Below are 18,762 nucleotides of genomic sequence, written 5' to 3'. Positions count from 1 at the left end.
TATATATATATATATATATATATATATATATATATATATTTGTGTGAGGGTGTTGGATCACCTGAACCTGAGTTACAGATAGTTGTGAGCTGTTGAAGTGAACCTGGGTTCTCTGGAAAAGCTGGTTCTCTTTTAACCACTGAGCCATCTCCCCAGCCCCAATTCATTAGACTTTTGGAGTCTTCTAAAGTTTTGAATGTAGATAGCAAGCCACCGCAGCCGCAGCAGCAGCAGCAGCAGCACATGTGCCTGCAGTGTCCCTGTGACTGGAGATCTCAGAGTGTCACTTATGTAGCAATCATGGCAGATAGGAAAGGCACTGAGGAATGTTATTATTCAGTACATTAGGACGGAACGTATATTCCTTATCATAAAATTTTATGATGGGGGGTGTGATTTGGTATATTGCATTTCTTTTTCCTCCTTTTCCCCCCGAAACACTTAAGCACCTTGATCTATGAAGCAAGTTGTTCTTAGACTATGCCAAACTGCTAAGAGGAGCAACAGCAGGGCTTCTGCAGGCTTTCCCTGCCTCATCTCAGAACATGCAAAACATGAGCACTCTTGGCATGGCATATAGAACAGTGAATGATTTTTTTAATTGTTCCACCAAGAGCATTCTCAAGAGAAACTGGAATATCATTATGATTGGTAGTGTTATAAAGAATACCACAGCTAGTAACTAGGTCTCTGCTGCCTTATGCCTGTGGACCAGCTATGTGGCTACTGACCCTCATCAAGAGACAGAAATTGGCTTGGTACTGTCACAAATATGGTGTCTGACCTCGTCAAAGTTGTCAGGGTTCTTCCAGAGTTCAGGAGGCCACATTCTCAGGACCACCCACTGTGGTTGAGTTGAGTGCCAAGTGTAGAAATTCCTCTAGGCATTTAAGCTACTGAGGGAGTGCTATCACAGAAACATTGTTTTGATGGTTGGGGTAGTATAATGTCCAACTCTGAAATGGAAGTTTAAGCTATGCTGTTTTAGGAAGACAATTTTAAATCTTAGGGTTTTTTTTTTTTTTTGAATGGTCCAAATGAAGCACTGTAAATGTCTGTGACCTTTAAAAGTTGTTGCATAGGATAAAACCATGAGAGAGCATCCAGTGAGTCTAAGCTAAAAATCCCATACAACAAGACATCCCCCTCACATCAAATCCAGCCCTGGTTCATCCTAGAGCAGAGACAACCAAGGGAGTAGGGCTAGTGATGGGGTCAGAAACAAAGTCTCTAAGTCACTGGTTTTCAACTTGTGCATCACCTCAGATATTGTGCATATCAGATATTTACATTATAGTTCATAACAGTAGCAAAATTGCAGTTATGAAGTAGCAATGAAATAAATTTATGGTTGGGGTCACCCCAACATGAGAGACTGTATTAAAGGGTTGAGGACCACTGCTTAGGCAGACTTGGGACAGGAAACTGTAAAGGTGAAAGACTAATGCTTCACCAATGTCTCCTCCAACGGAGAAACAGCCCAAGAAAGTTTAAGGAAGCTTAAGAAGAAAGACAGTGGCTGAGGCCACAGGAAATGCTTGCCTGGCAACACACACGTCTCTGCTTTAGATCTCTGGTACAGAGAAAAGAAGGAGACAAAGAAGAAAGGAGGATGAGGGGGAGGGGGAGGGGGAGCACGAGGGGGAGGGAGAAGAGGAGACAAGAACAGGTAAGCAGTTAATGAATGAGCAAGCAAACCAGGGATGGATTGCAATAATTATATGTAAGGGTGACTCTACTCAGTATTTTCCCCCTGGGAATTTTTATTTGCTTTTTACTATACACTATGGAAAAATCTTCAATGGTCACAGACTATGTTGGTGAAGTTCCATTGCAGACAAATCTTAGTTATCCATGATGCTAAGAAAATGGAAAGTTCCTGTTAATTCAAAGCAATGATTATATTTGCTTTCAACACTTGTTCATTTAGCTCATCCTAGGTCTCTAAAGGCCTTCTGAGTCTCAACTGTGGCCTTAAAAATATCCACAAACATGCTGTTTATAGTCTAGATAACCAGAAGTTGAAAGTGTGACTTTTGTGGTTTGTTTTGGATCTTCAGCCCCAAACTATCAGACTATTGGGTAAAGAAATGTGGACTTCTTCAGCTGGAAAGACAACATCATCAACATTCTATGATGCTAAGATAGTGTCTGTGGCTTTCGGAAACTTGTGGGACCCAAAGGGGCCATAAATAACTTTTATGGTATTCAAGAACACACTTGAGTCCCCAGAAATTCCAGCCATTCTTACACTCAGTAAACTTCCTGCTGGGAGAGTAAATTGGTTCGAGCTTGCTTGTTCTGCTCAGTGCGCTCTCCAGGAAGCACTGCCCTGTGCTGAGGCTTGCCCTACCGTGGGAACCCACGTCTCTTAACCAGGGAAAGGATGGGAGGCCAGAGATGTGTTTCTTTGCACTTTGTAATTGGACTGCCGTTGTCCTTTGGATCTCTGCGCTAAAGTCTGCAAGCACCTTTGCCCTCTGGTTTGAGAGAGAAAGTGTGTGTTTGTGTCAACAGTTAAAGTGTGCTGCTTCTTGTCCAGTGTGCGTTGTGCACATCTGTGGTGTGTTTGTGTGTGTGTGTGTGTGTGTGTGTGAGGTGTCTTCTATCACTCTTCTTCCTTATTTTTTGAGACAGAATCTCTCACCGAGTCTGGAGCTGTTTTCACTGGACTGGATAGACAGTGAGCCTCTGAGATCTGCCTACTCCCAACCAGTGCTGGAGTTATAGACATGCACCATAGCTTTTTACGAGAGCGCTAGGGATGGAAACCCAGGTCCTTGAGCTTATATAGTAAACCCTTTACCACTGAGCCATCCAGCCCCTTACCACCCAGCCCCTTAAAATGTATTCCCACTGTGTTTGTGGTTGTTGTTGTTTTGTTTTTTTGTTTTTTTTTTCTTAAGATTTATTTATTATATTTAAGTACACTGTAGCTGTCTTCAGACACTCCAGAAGAGGGAGCCAGATCTCGTTACGGATGGTTGTGAGCCACCATGTGGTTGCTGGACCTTCGAAAGAGCAGTCGGGTGCTCTTACCCACTGAGCCATCTCACCAGCCCTGTTTTGTTTTTTAATGGAAAGTTCTCCATCCAGTGGTAGAGTCCATGGGATCTGGGGGCAGTCCATTTAGGAAATTAATTATTCTGTGACCCCTTTGGCCATTTTCTATGTGACCACATAAAGAGGTGGGGAAACAGGACTCTATTAGTGTGACCCCTGTTTATCTTAAAGGTTTTATCAGCATGAAAGTATGACTCAGTATTAGACAACTAGCCCTGCAGACTGTGTGTTACCAAGCACAATCACTACTACCCTCTACAGACAGAAGCAGCCACCAGCCCTTTGCTGGAGCCCAGGGGTTGCACATGCCTTGGGGGCACTAGTGAAGGTCACAAAACTGCTGGTGGCAGAGATTCAGTCATTCAGCTCTTTCTGGGCTTCTCTGGACTAGAATCCCAGACAACCAAGGTGCATAATATCCGCCATTATTCCCCCACATGGAGCCCACATCTGAAATTTGCCTCTTTCAGTGGAGGACGGGTTCTAGATGAGCACATGGCATTTCAGTCATTTAAATCCTACCAAAAACACACCTTCACCTGCACTGCCATCAAAGTAAGTTATGTCTTTTTTGGCTTTAAAGTGCATTGTAGTTGTATTCTGGACTTTACTTTGCTCCTGAAATTTTTATGATGTTTATTGAAAATTGGTACCATCATCTGAAAGCTTTTATCAGGCATCCAGATCCCCACAGTGATTTCCTAAGTGTGGCTCCATTCAAATAAAAATGTCATCATCTCCAAAGAAAACTTCGATAAAGTGCATGTCTGGCCCTGGGTGTGTATTATTCACACAGAGAGGCGTCTGTCTAGAAATTTAGACTATGTAATGGACTACTGAGAGCAGACTTGATAAAATTTTTGTATCCCTGGAGTGCTTCAGGTGATTGAAGCTCTTTACTACACGGTAGAAGGGACTTGATGCTCAGCGATCATTCCTGTGGCATGAGTGTCCACGGCACCTGTAAAAAGAATGGCCAGAATCACACTGGTGTCTAGCTTAAACTTTCTGATATATGAAGGGCAAAATCACTCCATTTCAGTCAGTGTGCATGAGGCTTTGGCGTAGACCTGACATATTTCGAAAAGGTTTTGCTCTGTAGACCTGGGGTCACCTGTGCCCCTACTGATCAAGGCTCCCTCAACAGACCTCACTGGAACAGGTAGCAGGGACAGCCCACGCACACTGCCTGTGGTATGGTGACTTTTCACTCCCTTAGCTCCCAAACGTGCCACAGAAATACATAGCATGTCAGAGAAGAAGGCCAAAGGAAGAAAAAGCAAGCTTGCCTCCAGGTGTGGTGATAGCAGCACGGTGAGCGGTAGTGAAGCCATTCCACTCCGTGGAAGAGCCAGACTGTGGCGGCCAGGAATACATTTATGGGTAAAGGCTAGAGGCGCTGATGCCAGCCCGGGCCCCGTGGGAACCTGCACTTCTGGCCTCTGGAGAAACAAAGCAACACAGGCTGCCTGCAGCTGCAGGCTTTGGAAACTGAGGCCTCAGGAGATGAAGAACAATGCCCCAGACTTGCAGCGAGGAGCGGAAGGGTTTGCTGCTTCGGGATAGGTGCGCGTTCTGCTCCTTGCTCCCATTCGTAGGCTGAGAAGCACTAATAAGGCCTGGTTCTGGACGAAGGACCCAGGGACCCAGAAGGTGGTCACCATGAAACTTCCTACTAAGGAAGGACAGAAGAGGGAGAGAAATAGGAGAAAGAGAAGCAGAATCAGGAGACAGAGACTGTCCCACTTAAAATGGACCACAGACTACACATTCTTCAGCCTACAGAAAGTCAGTATTAGTACTGAGGCCTCACAAGCTAGACAAGTACTCCAGTGCTGGGCCATATCCCAACCCTCTTCCCACCTTGTATTTTGAGACAAGGTCTCAGTAAGTTACTCAGGCTGACCTTGAACTTGCTCTAGAGCCCAGGTAAGCTTTGGGACCTACCTCACCCTTCAACATAGCTGAGAATACAGGCCTTGGCCAGCAGGGCCAGCTTACAACTCTTTTTGCTCAGCATTCTTTCAACCAGCTCCTAAATTCAGTCCTTCCATTTTATGATTCTGTAAAATGTACGCCCTGCATGTTTTTGCCAAGACATTTCTTGTCTGAGGAAGGGCCTTCAGCATCCCACTTGGTACAGAGTATCTAATGGTTTTATAAGTAACTCCCACCAGGGCTGACCTCTGTTAAAAGATATTCTTTGTGTTAATGTTTGAGACAGATGCAGAAGGAAAGGGATTATCAGCCAAAATCACTATAATTATGAGATTTAGTGGCTGCTAATGCATTCCACTTTACCTTTGAAAACGTTTGTACAAAACTGGGTCGGGACCAGTGGGTTTAGACTGGAATCTGTAGACACTGATTTGCCTAATAAAATAACTACATTGGCTGGCAAGAGTCGGCATACCTGGTCGCCCTTCCTACCCTGGAGCCTGAAACAGCACTGGGATCTGGCAGGTAGCATTCCTGAAGATTTTGAGAGCTCGGTTAGAGAAGCCAGCTGAGCACCCACCTTTCAGCTGTGTGCCCCTCTTAAGGCCAGATTGGGGTCTCCAGCTTTTTATAGACTCAAGGGGCCTCTATTCATTCACGGTGGATAATGACAACTGAAATAAGCAAAGAATTAATATGCTTCACTGGAAATATGCAGTAGTGACCTTATAGACCAAAATTATTATTGTTTGTGTGTGTGATCTGGTATGTGACTGTATATGAGGGAAGAGAGGGAGGGAGGGAGGGAGAGAGGGAGGGAGAGAAAGAGAGAGAGATAGGTATAGGGTGTGAGGTGTACATGTGGAGATCAGATGGTAACCTCTGGAGTTGATTCTTTCTACCTTTCATGGGTTCTAAGGAATTAAACTCAAATTGTCAGCCAGGCACACATGACCTTACATATTAAACCATCTCACTGGGCCTTAAATTCTTTTTCAATAAAAGACGCCATGGGGTGTGTGTGTGTATGGGTGTGTTAGGCTAAACTAGCTGGCCATCAAACACCCAGGACCCCTTTGTCCCTGCCTTCCAGCCCTGAGAGCATCTACCACCACTCCCAGCTTTTTACGCGGTTCTTGGGATTCTAGGGGTGCTGCTGTACGTGGAAGAAAACTGCTCTTCACTCTGTTAACTTAGGCTAGGCGACACCTCTTTCATGAGAGGTTCGGTGGGAATAACAGAATCCTCCATAGCCTGCACCCCACCTAGGAAGGAAAAGGAAGATAACCCTGTAGTTATGGGTGGTGGTGCTGTTCTCTTTTCTGCGAGGCACACTGAAACTCTAGGAATGAGGAGTCACAACTCACGTTAATGAGATGGTACCTTCTTCAGCCCTACAATCTCCCACTCCCACAGGTGCAGTGGGGTAGTCCTGGGAGGGAACCCAAGAGCCTGATGTCCACACTGCAGCAGGCATAGTTAGCAGTTGGCAAGTTAGGGTATAAATGCACAGTGTGAGGTCAGTGGTGCCCAGCAAATGCCCAGAATCCAGGAGGTGGCCATTTCAAGAGCTTATGCTATTAACCAAGCCTGACAATGGACATGAAATGCAAGGACAAGAATTGGTTCCTAACCTGTAAGACAGGGAGGAGAAGCTGACAAAAGCAAAGAACCCTCTTCTAGAATCTACAGCAGTGGTTCCAACCTTCCTAACGCTGCAACCCTTTAGTGCAGTTCCTTATGTTGAAGTGACCTCAACCCTAAAAGTTTTGTTGTTTCTGCCTCATAACTGTAATTTGCCACTGTTAGGAATCGGGATGCATACGTGATGTAGATATCTGACCCCTATGAACATGGTCACAATGCACAGGTTGACAGCCAGGGATCCAGAGGAGCCAGGGCTACAAGGAAGATTTCTAAGACACAAACTGAGTCACAGCTGTAAAATAGGATCATATTGCACCAAACACTGGGCAGAAATGGGATGCAGAGATAGGTCACATGAATGACAAAATGAACATGAGCTTGGCTTGTTGGAGATTTTCAGACTTTGAATCTTTACATCAGGTAAGGTGTTACGCAAGGCCCAATCGATAGATCTGAGGAAAAGATAACTCATCTCGAGGAGGGCAAGGATCCTGGTGTTCTGCACACTCCACAGCCACACTGGCCCGTCTGTATACTTGACTTGTTTTAGTGGTCTTAGGTCTCTCATTCTCAGGCCCAGTTTTAGCCATAGAATTGGAAAGAGTTCAGTGGCTCTGGCTATACATTCCAGAAGCAATCGAATTTACTGCCAGATTCCCCGAACTTCATCCATTCAACAAGATTTAAAAAAAAAAAATGTAAAGTTCCCAGAATGCATCTCATTCATGCCACACGCGTTTATGACTGCGGTGCTAGGTGTTCAGTGAAGGTTTGCTTCTCCTCTGCTTTCCCTCCTTTCCTTCCCCACATCATTGTCACGTTGTTGAGTCAATGAGTGCATATCCTGGAGTCACACTGAGTCAGATCTCTTAGTATGCACGCATTAATTTATGAGGCCATTCCCACCCAAGAGTCCATTTCTGTAGGTGGAAGTCAGGAGAGGAAGCAGAGAAGAGCATAGGCTCTTTACATGCCTTGGGAGTGTGAATCCCCTCAGTGGTACAGGGGAAGGTGACTGCAAGATCCACTCCATCACTGTGATGGTTTGTATATGCGTAGCCCAGGGAGTGGCACTACTGGGAGGTGCGGCCTTGTTGGAATAGGTGTGTCACTGCAGGCGTGGGCTTAAGACCCTCATCCTAGCTGCCTGGAAGCCAGTCTTCCACTATCAACCTCCAGATGAAGAGGTAGAACTCTCAGCTCCTCCAGCTCCATGCCTGCCTAGATGCAGACTCCCACCTTGATGATAATGGACTGAACCTCTGAACCTGTAAGCCAGCCCCAGTTAAATGTTGTCCTTTATAAGAGTTGCCTTGGTCATGGTGTCTGTTCACAGCAGTAAAATCCTACCTAAGACAATCATGGATGTTAGAGCAGAGAGCAGTAATTCTGGTTACACAGCGTGAGGCTCTGTCCCTGCTCAACAAGATGGTTATCATAGTTAGGACATTCACCTCAAGTAGGTGCTGACGTTGATCCAAGAGACCAACTGACAACAGTGGGCAGGGCCTCTGTCCATCATCCAGTCACAACGAGATGTTTTGCTCTCATCCTGTGCCACAAATACAAGACAGACCCTCTGCTTGGCTTTCACCGTCCCATGTTCCATAGCTGGGGAGATCTCAGCATCTCTCTTGTTCATACCAGGCTCATCGCTTGTCTTCTGTCTGGAGTGGTCTTTCCGAATATTACCTGACAGCTACTTTTGATCTTGCAGCCTCCAGAGGAAGACTCACTCCTCCCGGCAGGAATTTTATCCCAAATGACAACTGACCCCAGGTGCAACCAGGATTCCCTAGACATTTAAGAGAGTGGCTAGGTCACCCTCATAGATTTCACTTATGCTTGGCACAAGGAGGGTCTTTCTTGACTGGGGCTGCGCTAAGAGAGTGTATGACAGGCCCGGAATGTAGCTGCTCCTCACTGTTTCTTGCGGGTTTGAATTTCACATACCTTTCTGAAACAAGCAGCAAGAGCCCAGAGTCATTCACTGAGTCTCTCTACACTGCTTTCTTTCCCCTGTTGCCTTATCTGGAACATCTGCCTCTGCATGCTTCCTCGCCTCTCTGAGATACGGACGGACGGTGGCTGCAGCTGGGTTCCTGCTGGTGAGGCAGCCGTGCTGTGCGGCTGATGAACTGAGTGATTTAGTGAGAGGAGATTTTCCTGTTGGTTTACCATAGGCATGAGAGAAAAAGATTTCCCACCAAGGCCAGAATGTATGTTCAAAAAAAAAAAAAAAAAAAAAAAAAAACCCACATTTAATAATATTTATAGACATTTTCACATGTAAAAATGTTGCAGTACAATTTGAATCAAAATGTATTTGTCTTAGTTAGGGTTGTGCTTCTGTGAAGAGACACCATGACCAAGGCAACATGTATGGGGGACAACATTTAATTGGGTCTTGCAGTGGACTGAAACCTCAGAGTGTCCCTGAACCAAACTAAACATTTCTTTCTGTTAACTGTTTCTCTTGGGTACTTTGTTACAATGACAGAAAAGTGGGCAGCGAGTGGATTGAGTGGGTCCAAGAAGCTCCAACCCTGCGTGCATTTAGAATTGGGTTGACCTTAGCCTGGAGCAGGCTTACATCCTGGCCCTGACTCCTCTCAGTGACAACTCTGATATAGGGTTGGAATCCAGTGAACCCTTTTCTTCCAAGTTGCTGTTAGTCAAACTGTTTATTGGAGCAACCAGAGCAAACTAGGATTTCAGAGCTGCGCTGAACCAGTGCCCCCAGCAAATAGCAATATTGGTCCTAGCAAAAGCAGAGTGATGCCCTTTCTACCCAGAACAGTCTTTCTCTGCATCCCATCATATAGCCATGGTCTCAGAGGTGGTGCAAAGGACCACAGGGACACCAAAGTAGTTACCACAGGTGTTAGCAGGCACTGCTCTGTGGGCACTTGCAGAAGAACAAAGAGATACTTCCTAGTGGTGATACTTTCTGAAGAGCTGTGTGCAGACCAGCTCCAAAGGACACTTTCTACCCCCTCTGGAAGTAATGTGTCACTGGTGATGTGATTATGGCAGGACCGGAGCGTGGAGCGGGAAATGAGGGTATCTGGCCACCCACCCTTGAAGTCCATGAAACTTTTCTGAAGTCTCGGTTGATTCCTCCAGTCTGGGTCATTTTTTTTTTTAATTTGAAATAAAAGGCTTATGAGGCAGTGTTTGCAATAAAACTTAGGTCACATCCATTCCACTTATGTAAATTGACTAGCCCATCAAATGTGTACTCTGGCTGCCACTGCCCACCTGTGGGTCCAGGATGCTTTAATGCCTGGTGACTGGGCTCCTGTATTCCTCCCTTTCCCATTTCTAACATCGCTGTTAAAGCCCGCACAAGAAATCGCCCTTCTGCCTGCCCTTTACTGTAACGTCTGTAATTTTAGAGTGGGAATATCTGCTCCCAATCTCTCTTAAATCTATATTGGAAAAATTTTTTGGCTTTTTTGTTTTGTTTAAAATCTACATTGTCTTGGGCTTTCATGTAGGAAGGAAGCTGAGATGAAAGTCAATAGCTCTGCAGGGATGGAGGAGGGGTGGGGGATTTTGCCTGCTTTAGCTCAATGTTATTAGTTTGTTTCCAACCAACTGCGTTTTTAACAAAACACAAATCATACATTTTTATATTTCCATATTTTTCTTCCTGTTTTCTCAGAGTTGGCATCAGTCATTGTTTTAAAACTGTGCATAACCTATACATAACACTGAAGGAAAAAGGAATCCAAATGAATGAAAGCATAGTGAGCTGGCAAATGTGAGACCTATGATAAGTTATTTCTCTACAGGTGAAATGAGTCAATTCAAGCAACATTAGAATACAGAATAAGGCAGGTTTATTGGGAAGCTGCTTTTAGGGTTGGTTCTCTGGTCCCAACAAATGAGGTCAGGAAAGTCACCATGGGGAGGGAGATAGAGGAAACAAGGAAGAGAGAGAGAGAGAGAGAGAGAGAGAGAGAGAGAGAGAGAGAGAGAGAGAGAGAGAGAGAGAGAGGATAAAGAAGAGACTTTCTTGTTATATAGAAAGACAGTGTTATATAGGAAGACCTTCTGGGGACCATATCCTTGGGTGGAAAGTTCAGGGCAGAGGGCCTTGCAACCAATAGGGACTGAGGGATGCTGGGAGAACCTGGAGGCCAGGTCAGCTTTGGTATGCTCCTAAGCCTGTTGTCTGTCTGAATCCCAGCACTGAATGATACATAAAATAAAGGGCATACAGACCTTCTAATCTTACTTGAGTGTGTCGGGGGGTGCATGAGGCAAATGCTGTTCCCATTTTACAGATGAGAAACTTGAGCCTGTGAGACATAAGTATTTGCCCAGGACCCACTACTTCAGGAGCCTTCAGGAGCTGCAGTGAGGTCTGCTAACATCAGCACTTCCCTGAAACAGTCTTCTATGAGAGGTAGAAATGTATTGACAGAAAACACTGAACAAGGGCACTAATTTACACATAATTTTTGAATCAAAGAATGGCTGTCTTTTCTAGTTCTCTTCTGTCACGTCCGCTCTCGACCAGCAAGAACAACACGACCACCAGTCCTTCTAACAGCAGTTTATTCAGTCCTGTTTCTTCTTGTTTATATCTCCCCCCGAGCCCTGGGCCTCTCACTCTTAAATACTCTCAGTTCTCATCCACGCACAGCAGGCCACGCCACCTCACCAGGCACGCAGCTTCAGCTAATCAGGGCAGCAGGGGCATATCTCCATCAGAATGGATTTACCGGTATCCTGGTACACCTGCTCAGCTCTCAAGATGTTTGTGGTTTATATGAGGAAGTCAGGTGCAAGTCATTCGACTTAGCTGCAGTCCCTGGAGCCTTTGGGACTGCCGCCACACCCGCTCCCCACACTCTTCCATACAGAACCTGGTTTAGGGCACCAGGCACATCGGTCCACCATGTCCTACAAATGAGGAAACTGGGTCTCAGGGGCATCGTCATTTTGTTAAGGATACACAGCTACTGAAGACCTGAGATTTCCTTCTAACTACCAAAACTATAAGCAACAACAATATATAAGCCATTTTGGGGGGAATTGGTTGGACTTCTAAACTAAATGCTTATACAATTTGTTTAGGATAAACTCCAGGTACGTTAGGTTCTTATCGCTTTGCATGTAGAAAGGATCGCCAGTCATCCTCAGTGCACTCGCTGAAGTATTTGCTATTTCCCTAATGCTGTGAAATGTTAGTGGCGTTAAGTCCTGTGCCTAAGACTTTCATTGTAAAAGAGTGCCAGCCTTAGGCAGTAGAGGATTTTACAAGGAGCATAGAAATCAAGGTCCAGAGGGCGAAGTCAAGTCAGCTTGACTGTATCTTAGATCTTCCCACTCTAAATTAAAGAAAATGTAGGGGGCTGGAGAGATGGCTCAGTGGTTGAGTGAGAGCACTGGCTGCTCTTCCAGAGGTCCTGTGTTCAACACCCAGAAACTCTATGGTGGCTCACAACCGCCTATAATGGGATCTAATTCTTCCTTCTGGCATTTAGGTGTACATGCAGATAGAACACTCACACATAAAGTAAACCTTTTTTAAAAGGAAGTTTGGGTGTAAGTTTTAATGCTTTTTATAAAATGCACTCATAGGCATTTATCATCTACATGCAAAGAAAAAAGGAACAACCCTTAGCCCCCCCCAACCCTCACCTTAGTGAAAATGGTTGCCATAAGGAGAACAGATGCCTGCTAGAGTGTGGGGAAAGAGGAAGTCTACACACTGCTGATGGGCATGCACACTGGTGCAGCCACCGCAGAAGGCAGCGTGGATGGAGTTCCTCAGAAAACTAAAATTAGCACCGCCCCATGTAGCTTAGTGTGTGTATAGGATCTGAAGATAGAAGAGCTTGTGGATTCTAAATGGACACAGACACAAGACAGTGTAGCAGGGGAAGAAAGGCCAAAGAAAGCATAGCTTTCCTCCATAGGCAGACCTAATTAATCTAGATTTAATACATGCAAATGTATGTGAATGTTGGGAGAGAGAAGCAAAAGGGAGTCCCTGAGAAGGAAGTAAAAGTGGCGAGAAGTGGGTACAGACAGGATTGAGGTACATGCCATACATATATGGAAATCCCAACGAAACTCAAGATTTACACACTGAGAAAAAAAAAACCCTGATGAAATAAGAGTAAGCCATTTCTACTTAAATCGTTGAAATTAAAAGGAACATTAGGAGAACTGTCACAGGGGTCAAGAGCATTGGCTGCTATACCAGAGAACCTGGGTTCATTTCCAGCATCCACACAGCAGCTCACAACCAACTGCAGTTCCAGTTCTAGGCAGGGAATCCAAGTTCCCCTTAGCCTCTGTGGGCTCCAGGCATGCAAGTGGCACACAAGCATATGTGCAGGCAGAGCAGTCATGCGTGGAAAATAAGATAAAAGTTAAAGGAATGGGAAAAAGGGATAAAATTGTGAGATCATTTTACAATATGTATGTGCTAAAGGAAGTTCATTGCAAAGAGATGCTCTTAATAAAGTCATCCAACAAATCTAAAAGTCACTACTTACAGGCAGACTCTCTTGTCCCCAGAAACTATGGGGCCCCTTCAGAACAAGACCCTGCACTGAGATTCTGATTCCCTGGGGGTTAAGTTGGTCCTCAGTTGAACCACAAAACTGGTCAGGATCTGATTCCTGAAGGTCTTCGTTTTGAGCATCTCCGCCTGCATCCTTGAGCAGTGGGCACTGAGTGCCGCCCTTGACCTTCTGCTGGAGACATCTCTTATTTACTTTTTCCAAAGAATCTCCTTAGCAGGGCTGTAATGAGCACCATTCATCAGCCTAATGGGCTGGAATGGAACCCCTTGCAATCCCTCAGGATGCGCCTTGGTCTAAGAAAAGAAACCTAGTTAACTGCACTTTCTGAGCTAGAAATTTATGATTTCCCAGGGGTTGACCTCGCAGGGTTATTTGTGGAGTTCTATAGAAACGTAGCCTTCTGAACCCCATAGCATACTAGCCCCGTTTCCCATTCCCATCCAAGTAGCCAACTCCCTGCCTCTGTTGTCTTCTGCTCCGGTGGGGGCTGATGTAACCCCACCCTCTCAGTTTTCATCCCACCTCTGGGTATTGCAAACTCCTACAGTGCTAACAGAACCCATGTCTAGCCACAAGGAAGAGAAAACTAGGAACCACACTGCTGCCTTGGAAAGTGGTAGGCAGCTTATGTTATCAAACCCTGTCATTTTCTTACTCACATATATTACTTAGATAATGTATAGCTTCTCTGACATTTAGAACCCCTTTATGAGACCTTTAGAGACTTCATAATTATTTATCGGATGTATGCATACATAAAGAAACTCACTTATATAGGCTTAGCTATAATGGTAAGTGATTAACTCGAAATTCATTAAGAATCAAAACTTACTGGATTAATTCCATAGACATTAATGGACAGTGGGTTGGCAGCTAGCCAGCCAATGTGAAACACAAGCGTTAGACATTTCCTTAGCATGCATATGACCCAACCAAAAGTCTCAGCCTACAGGAGATGAGGATACAGGGTATTTAACCAAGTAGGCACGCCCTGACCTGCCCAGGCTATCCATGTACCTGGCCAGTGTACACAGATACTGAGAAGCAAAGGGAACCTATTCTTAGGAAGCTTGTGGATTCTCTGTCTGCCTAAGAGTTTCTAGTAAAAAGGATTTTTGTTTTTTGGGGGTTTGTTTTGTTTTGTTTTGTTTTTAATTCTGTGGCATTCAGCAGAGCTAAGACCACAAGGCTTTTCATTGCTGTGTCTTCTCTCCTAGGACATCAATGAGTGCATTCTGGAAAACTACCCTGAGTGTTCCAACCCCAGGCTCTTTTACATCATCCCATATTTCTGTGGACAGCACCCCAGATGTAGGTAAGCATACGGCCATACCGTGCAAGCTCGCTGCCACACGGGCACTCTGCAAACCCTCCCCAGGAAGCCCTCACCCTTGTGGGATTTAGTTCATGATTGCAAAAAGCTCCTCAAGGATATCATTTGCTATCCTGAGGGTCATACAGGGGATGTGAGGCTCTGTGGTACATGCCACAGAGATGGTTATGTACCACTGTGTAACAGGAACGCCCACCAAATCCATTTGCCTACTGAAAACACCGTGGTTCCTCTCACCCTACAAGACAGTGGAGAGCAGAGTCAGGTGGCCAGCCAGGTCCTCCACAGTGATTGTTACCCACAACCATCTCTGCTCTGGCAGCTATATCAGGCCCAACACTCTGGAAACACACACTCGGGTTGATGATACCTCTAATGAGATACAAACCTCAATGATTCTCAACTTATGGGCCAGGACCCTTGTGGGGGTCAACTGACCATTTTATATGGGTCTCCCAAGACCACCAGGAAACATAATTCATAACAGTAAGGAAATTACAGTTATAAAAATAGCAACAAAAATAAATTTACGGTCAGGGGCCACCCCAGCATAAGGATCTGTATTAAAGGGTCACAGCATTAGGAAGGTTGAGAACCACTGCTACAGAGAGAGGAGAGAACTTTCTAATGAGCAAGCTGGTCTGACTTGAACACAGAGCCTTCCTTCCACAGTGACCTACTGCGGAAGCAGCAAACCCCGGGGCAGGCACAAGCATTCCTAAGGCGTTCTGTTGGTGGTACTGGAGTAAGCATAGCTGAAATCAGATGTATTGTTCTAAGTACACATCTACAACCTGGGGCAGAAAAAGATGCAACAATGAATCACTATGTGGCCGAACTAACCCTTGTTTTCCTTTGGGAAAACACAGACTAGAGTAGAGAACATTTGTGTTCCTGCATCGGGGCATAGCTGACTCGAAACTGTGACACAGGCTCGGATTTCTTTTTTTCTTTTTTTTTTGGCTTATGTTCTCATTTCTCTTTAATCTTGATTGTTGTTTTGCTTAGCTTACTGAAGCATGAAAGTCTACTTACGATGTAAATTGTAGACATTATCAACATCCTGGATCTTTCTTTTCCCCATGTATTTACACTGATAATCAGTAACCGTCTGCTGCTGAGAAGATCCAGGGTTAAGTCACTTCCGTTTTCCTTACAACGGAGGTGCTGATTCCAAGGAGTGGTGATTCCTTACAGTGGGTCTCACTCTGTCTGTCTCCTTTGGACAGTGTACTCACGTGGCTGTCCCCCCCCCCCCCCCAGCTCTTCAGATTCCCTCCACCAATAATCTCACTTGGTCGAACTTTTACTCCGATCCTGGACATCAGGAGAGGATTGCTGTGGGTGGTGTCGCAAGCCACCTTGGCTGGTCCAAACTCCCCCAAACTGCACCTATACAGAAATGCCCTTCTTTCCCTTCTGTAACCAAACAAACAAAAGCAACAATGTTAATGCTTTAAAATGATGAGATGACTAGCAGGTGCTATGGGACACTAGTTTTGATCACTGCAAACGTATTGCCAGTGACTCTAACTTCATTAAGTTTGTTCTACTTCATTTTTCTATTAAAAAAATAAAAATAAAAAATAAATAAACTATTCTAGGGGCTGGAGAGATGGCTCAGCAGTTGAAAACACTGAGTGCTCTTCCAGAGGTTCTGAGTTCAAGTCCAGTCCCAGCAACCACATGCTGCCTCACAACCAGCTGTAATGGATCCAATACCCTTCTCTGGTGTGTCTGAAGACAGCGACTGTGTACTCACATACATAAACTAAATTAATTATTTTTTTTTAAAAAAGCCATGCTAACCATCTGCTCAGGCCCTAAGTGTCTGCGCCTGTATTTGTCTTTCACCAAATACTTAGAGAGGCATATTCATTTCAAGGCCCTGGCCCTGTGCACATGTGAAACACACATCATCTAGAGAAACCAGGGAAGACCGCACAGTTCTAGAACTAGCCTCACGGGTTGTTGCTGCACACATCACAGGTCTTTGAGGTAAAGCAACTTTCTTGTCTTGTCAAGGGAGCCCGGCGAGTGGGCGCTGGAGAGGGCCAAGCTGAACGTGAACGAAAACTTCCTGCTCGTGGGGATCCTGGAGGAGCTGGAAGACGTGCTGCTCTTACTGGAAAGATTTTTACCTCATTACTTCAAGGGTGTGCTGAGCATCTACAAGGACCCAGGTAATGCCACTGGATGCCCTCTCCCTGGAAGGGTCCCATGTAAGGCTTTCCAGTCTTGACAAGGACTTGGGAGATGAAAATACAATGTGACATCTTGTGTCCCCCAGGCTTTCAACAACAGAGGAGTGGCATGCGCTTTCAATTCCAAACCCCAGACTCTAAGGTGAAACACAGAGTCACCATGGTTAGCATTCCCATGGCTATGTCCTGTTCCCTAAAAACAGACGTTCACAACATTCTCCACCAGCATGGTGCCAGGGTGAACAGAGGATGGGGAGTGCGTGTGCACACCTGGAGCTCCTGGATGCAAACAGTGGTAGGGCAAGAGCTGTTTGAGATGGGGCAGCTCTGGCCCAAGCGCCATTGACAAACGCACTCTGGCGTGTAAAACCCCGGCAGTAGATTAGATAGGGAAACAAATCGAAAATGCAATTAAGATTTTGCTCTCACACACCAAGTGCTCCCCAAGTAGGAACGAGAAATAGAGAGCGAGCGGCAAAGCGATCACAGGACAGCCCACGGTGTCATTGTGAATATAATTACTTTCAGAAATCCATCATTTATTTTCCTCTCATTATTATTTAGCTTGAGAGGAAGATGCTTTCTTGCCACACGCTTTCCTCTGTGCCTTAATCTACTCTGCACAGCGTGTCTTGCATACTTATTTCCCGATCGGTTTGCGGCTTTGTGCTGTTATGCTGGAAAATGGACGAGGGCAAATGGCCTGGTGGAAATAGCCAACAGAGGAGACCCTCCCAAGGACTGCAGACAGTCAGGTGGACTTGGAACCACATCTGTGTCCCCAGGGCCTGTCTTTGCCCTTCCTGCTACACTGCGGCCCTGCCATTTGGGTAGATGGGCTGACAGGTTCTTCAAAAGCCTCCCAGCTCTCCCCCGCTCTCATTCAGAAATGAAAATCTAATTTATCTGCATGTAAGAATGTGCCTGAAAACCTAAAGGTGAGCCCCGCTGAGAGCCTTCCTATCAGAAAATCGGTTTGAAGAGCTAGAACTATAATGAGTCTTCAATGGCTGGGCTTTGGAACTAGCGCTCCCTCTGTCCTTCTGATAACAGGCACATGCAGGAGTTTACTGAGTCTGTTGAATGGGAAGGGTGTCAGCGTGGTGCTGTGTCTGATGACTGCTCTGTAAGACACTGTGAGCCTCCCTCTCTTTGTGCAGCCCTAGAGAGGGCTTACCCTACATTAGAGTCTTAAAGGAAGACTTTAGGCATTCTTGTGTGGACCCTTCCTCTGTCTCTTCCTCTCCTCCCTCTTCCTCCCCCACCCTCTCTGTGTAAGTGAAGGAAAGACAGGAGAAAGAGAGGAGGTGGGGATAAAGGGCTGACTGAATCTTAGTGACACATATTTATCCAGACATCTGTTAAATGGCAAGATATGAAGCCATTTACATCTTTTTTTAAGCTGGGCAGTGGTGGCACACACCTTTAATCCCAGCACTTGGGAGGCAGAGGCAGGCGGATTTCTGAGTTCAAGGTGAGCCTGGTCTACAGAGTGAGTTCCGGGACAGCCAAGACTACAACCCTGTCTCGAAAGACAAAAAAACAAAACATCTGTTTTTAAGCACATATAAACCTACAATGACAAGTGTATCCAAAGGAGCATGCACCTAGTTGCTGCTTGAATTAACTTTCTATTTTCTTCAGCTAAATGGATGGCGTCTCTGACGCCATTGTGGGATCAAGCTTACAGATTGAGATCAAGGTGGGCCTTGATCCCACGATCTGTAAGCACACTCACTAAAGTAGAAGAGACCTGTGAAGATCACCCTTAGCTCTTTGACCTACAGCTACCGTCTTCCCACCAGTAAATTAAAACTCTTTCCTCTTTGATTTTGGCAGTAACAATGTGGTAAAGTCCTCAGGAGGAGTCAGGGACGTCTGGTATTCTGTGTAGTAGGATGGAAAGCTTCCAGAAGCCTGGTGCAGCGGCTCCATGAGGTTACAAGGTGTGGTACATCGATTCTGTATTCAGAATGCATCTGGGGTGCCCTAGCTCTTTTCCAAAAGCAAAGTGATTAAAAAAAAAAAA

At 45.4% G+C, this 18,762-nt stretch overlaps 1 protein-coding gene across 1 annotated transcript in view; it reads left to right on the top strand.

The window, feature by feature from the left end:
• Positions 1–18,762, top strand: part of Ust (uronyl 2-sulfotransferase) — a 293,808-nt gene that overhangs the window by 231,868 nt on the left and 43,178 nt on the right. Inside the window, exons 6-7 of the mRNA XM_021174866.1 lie at positions 14,414–14,511; positions 16,555–16,712. Of these exons, the coding sequence (XP_021030525.1) occupies positions 14,414–14,511; positions 16,555–16,712 (256 nt within the window). The remainder of the gene's footprint in view (positions 1–14,413; positions 14,512–16,554; positions 16,713–18,762) is intronic.

Source organism: Mus caroli, chromosome 10, assembly GCF_900094665.2.
Source record: "Mus caroli chromosome 10, CAROLI_EIJ_v1.1, whole genome shotgun sequence".
Classification (NCBI taxonomy): Eukaryota; Metazoa; Chordata; class Mammalia; order Rodentia; family Muridae; genus Mus; species Mus caroli.
The sequence above is the reverse complement of the archived record's forward strand: the minus strand, read 5'-3'. Positions and strand labels throughout refer to the sequence as shown.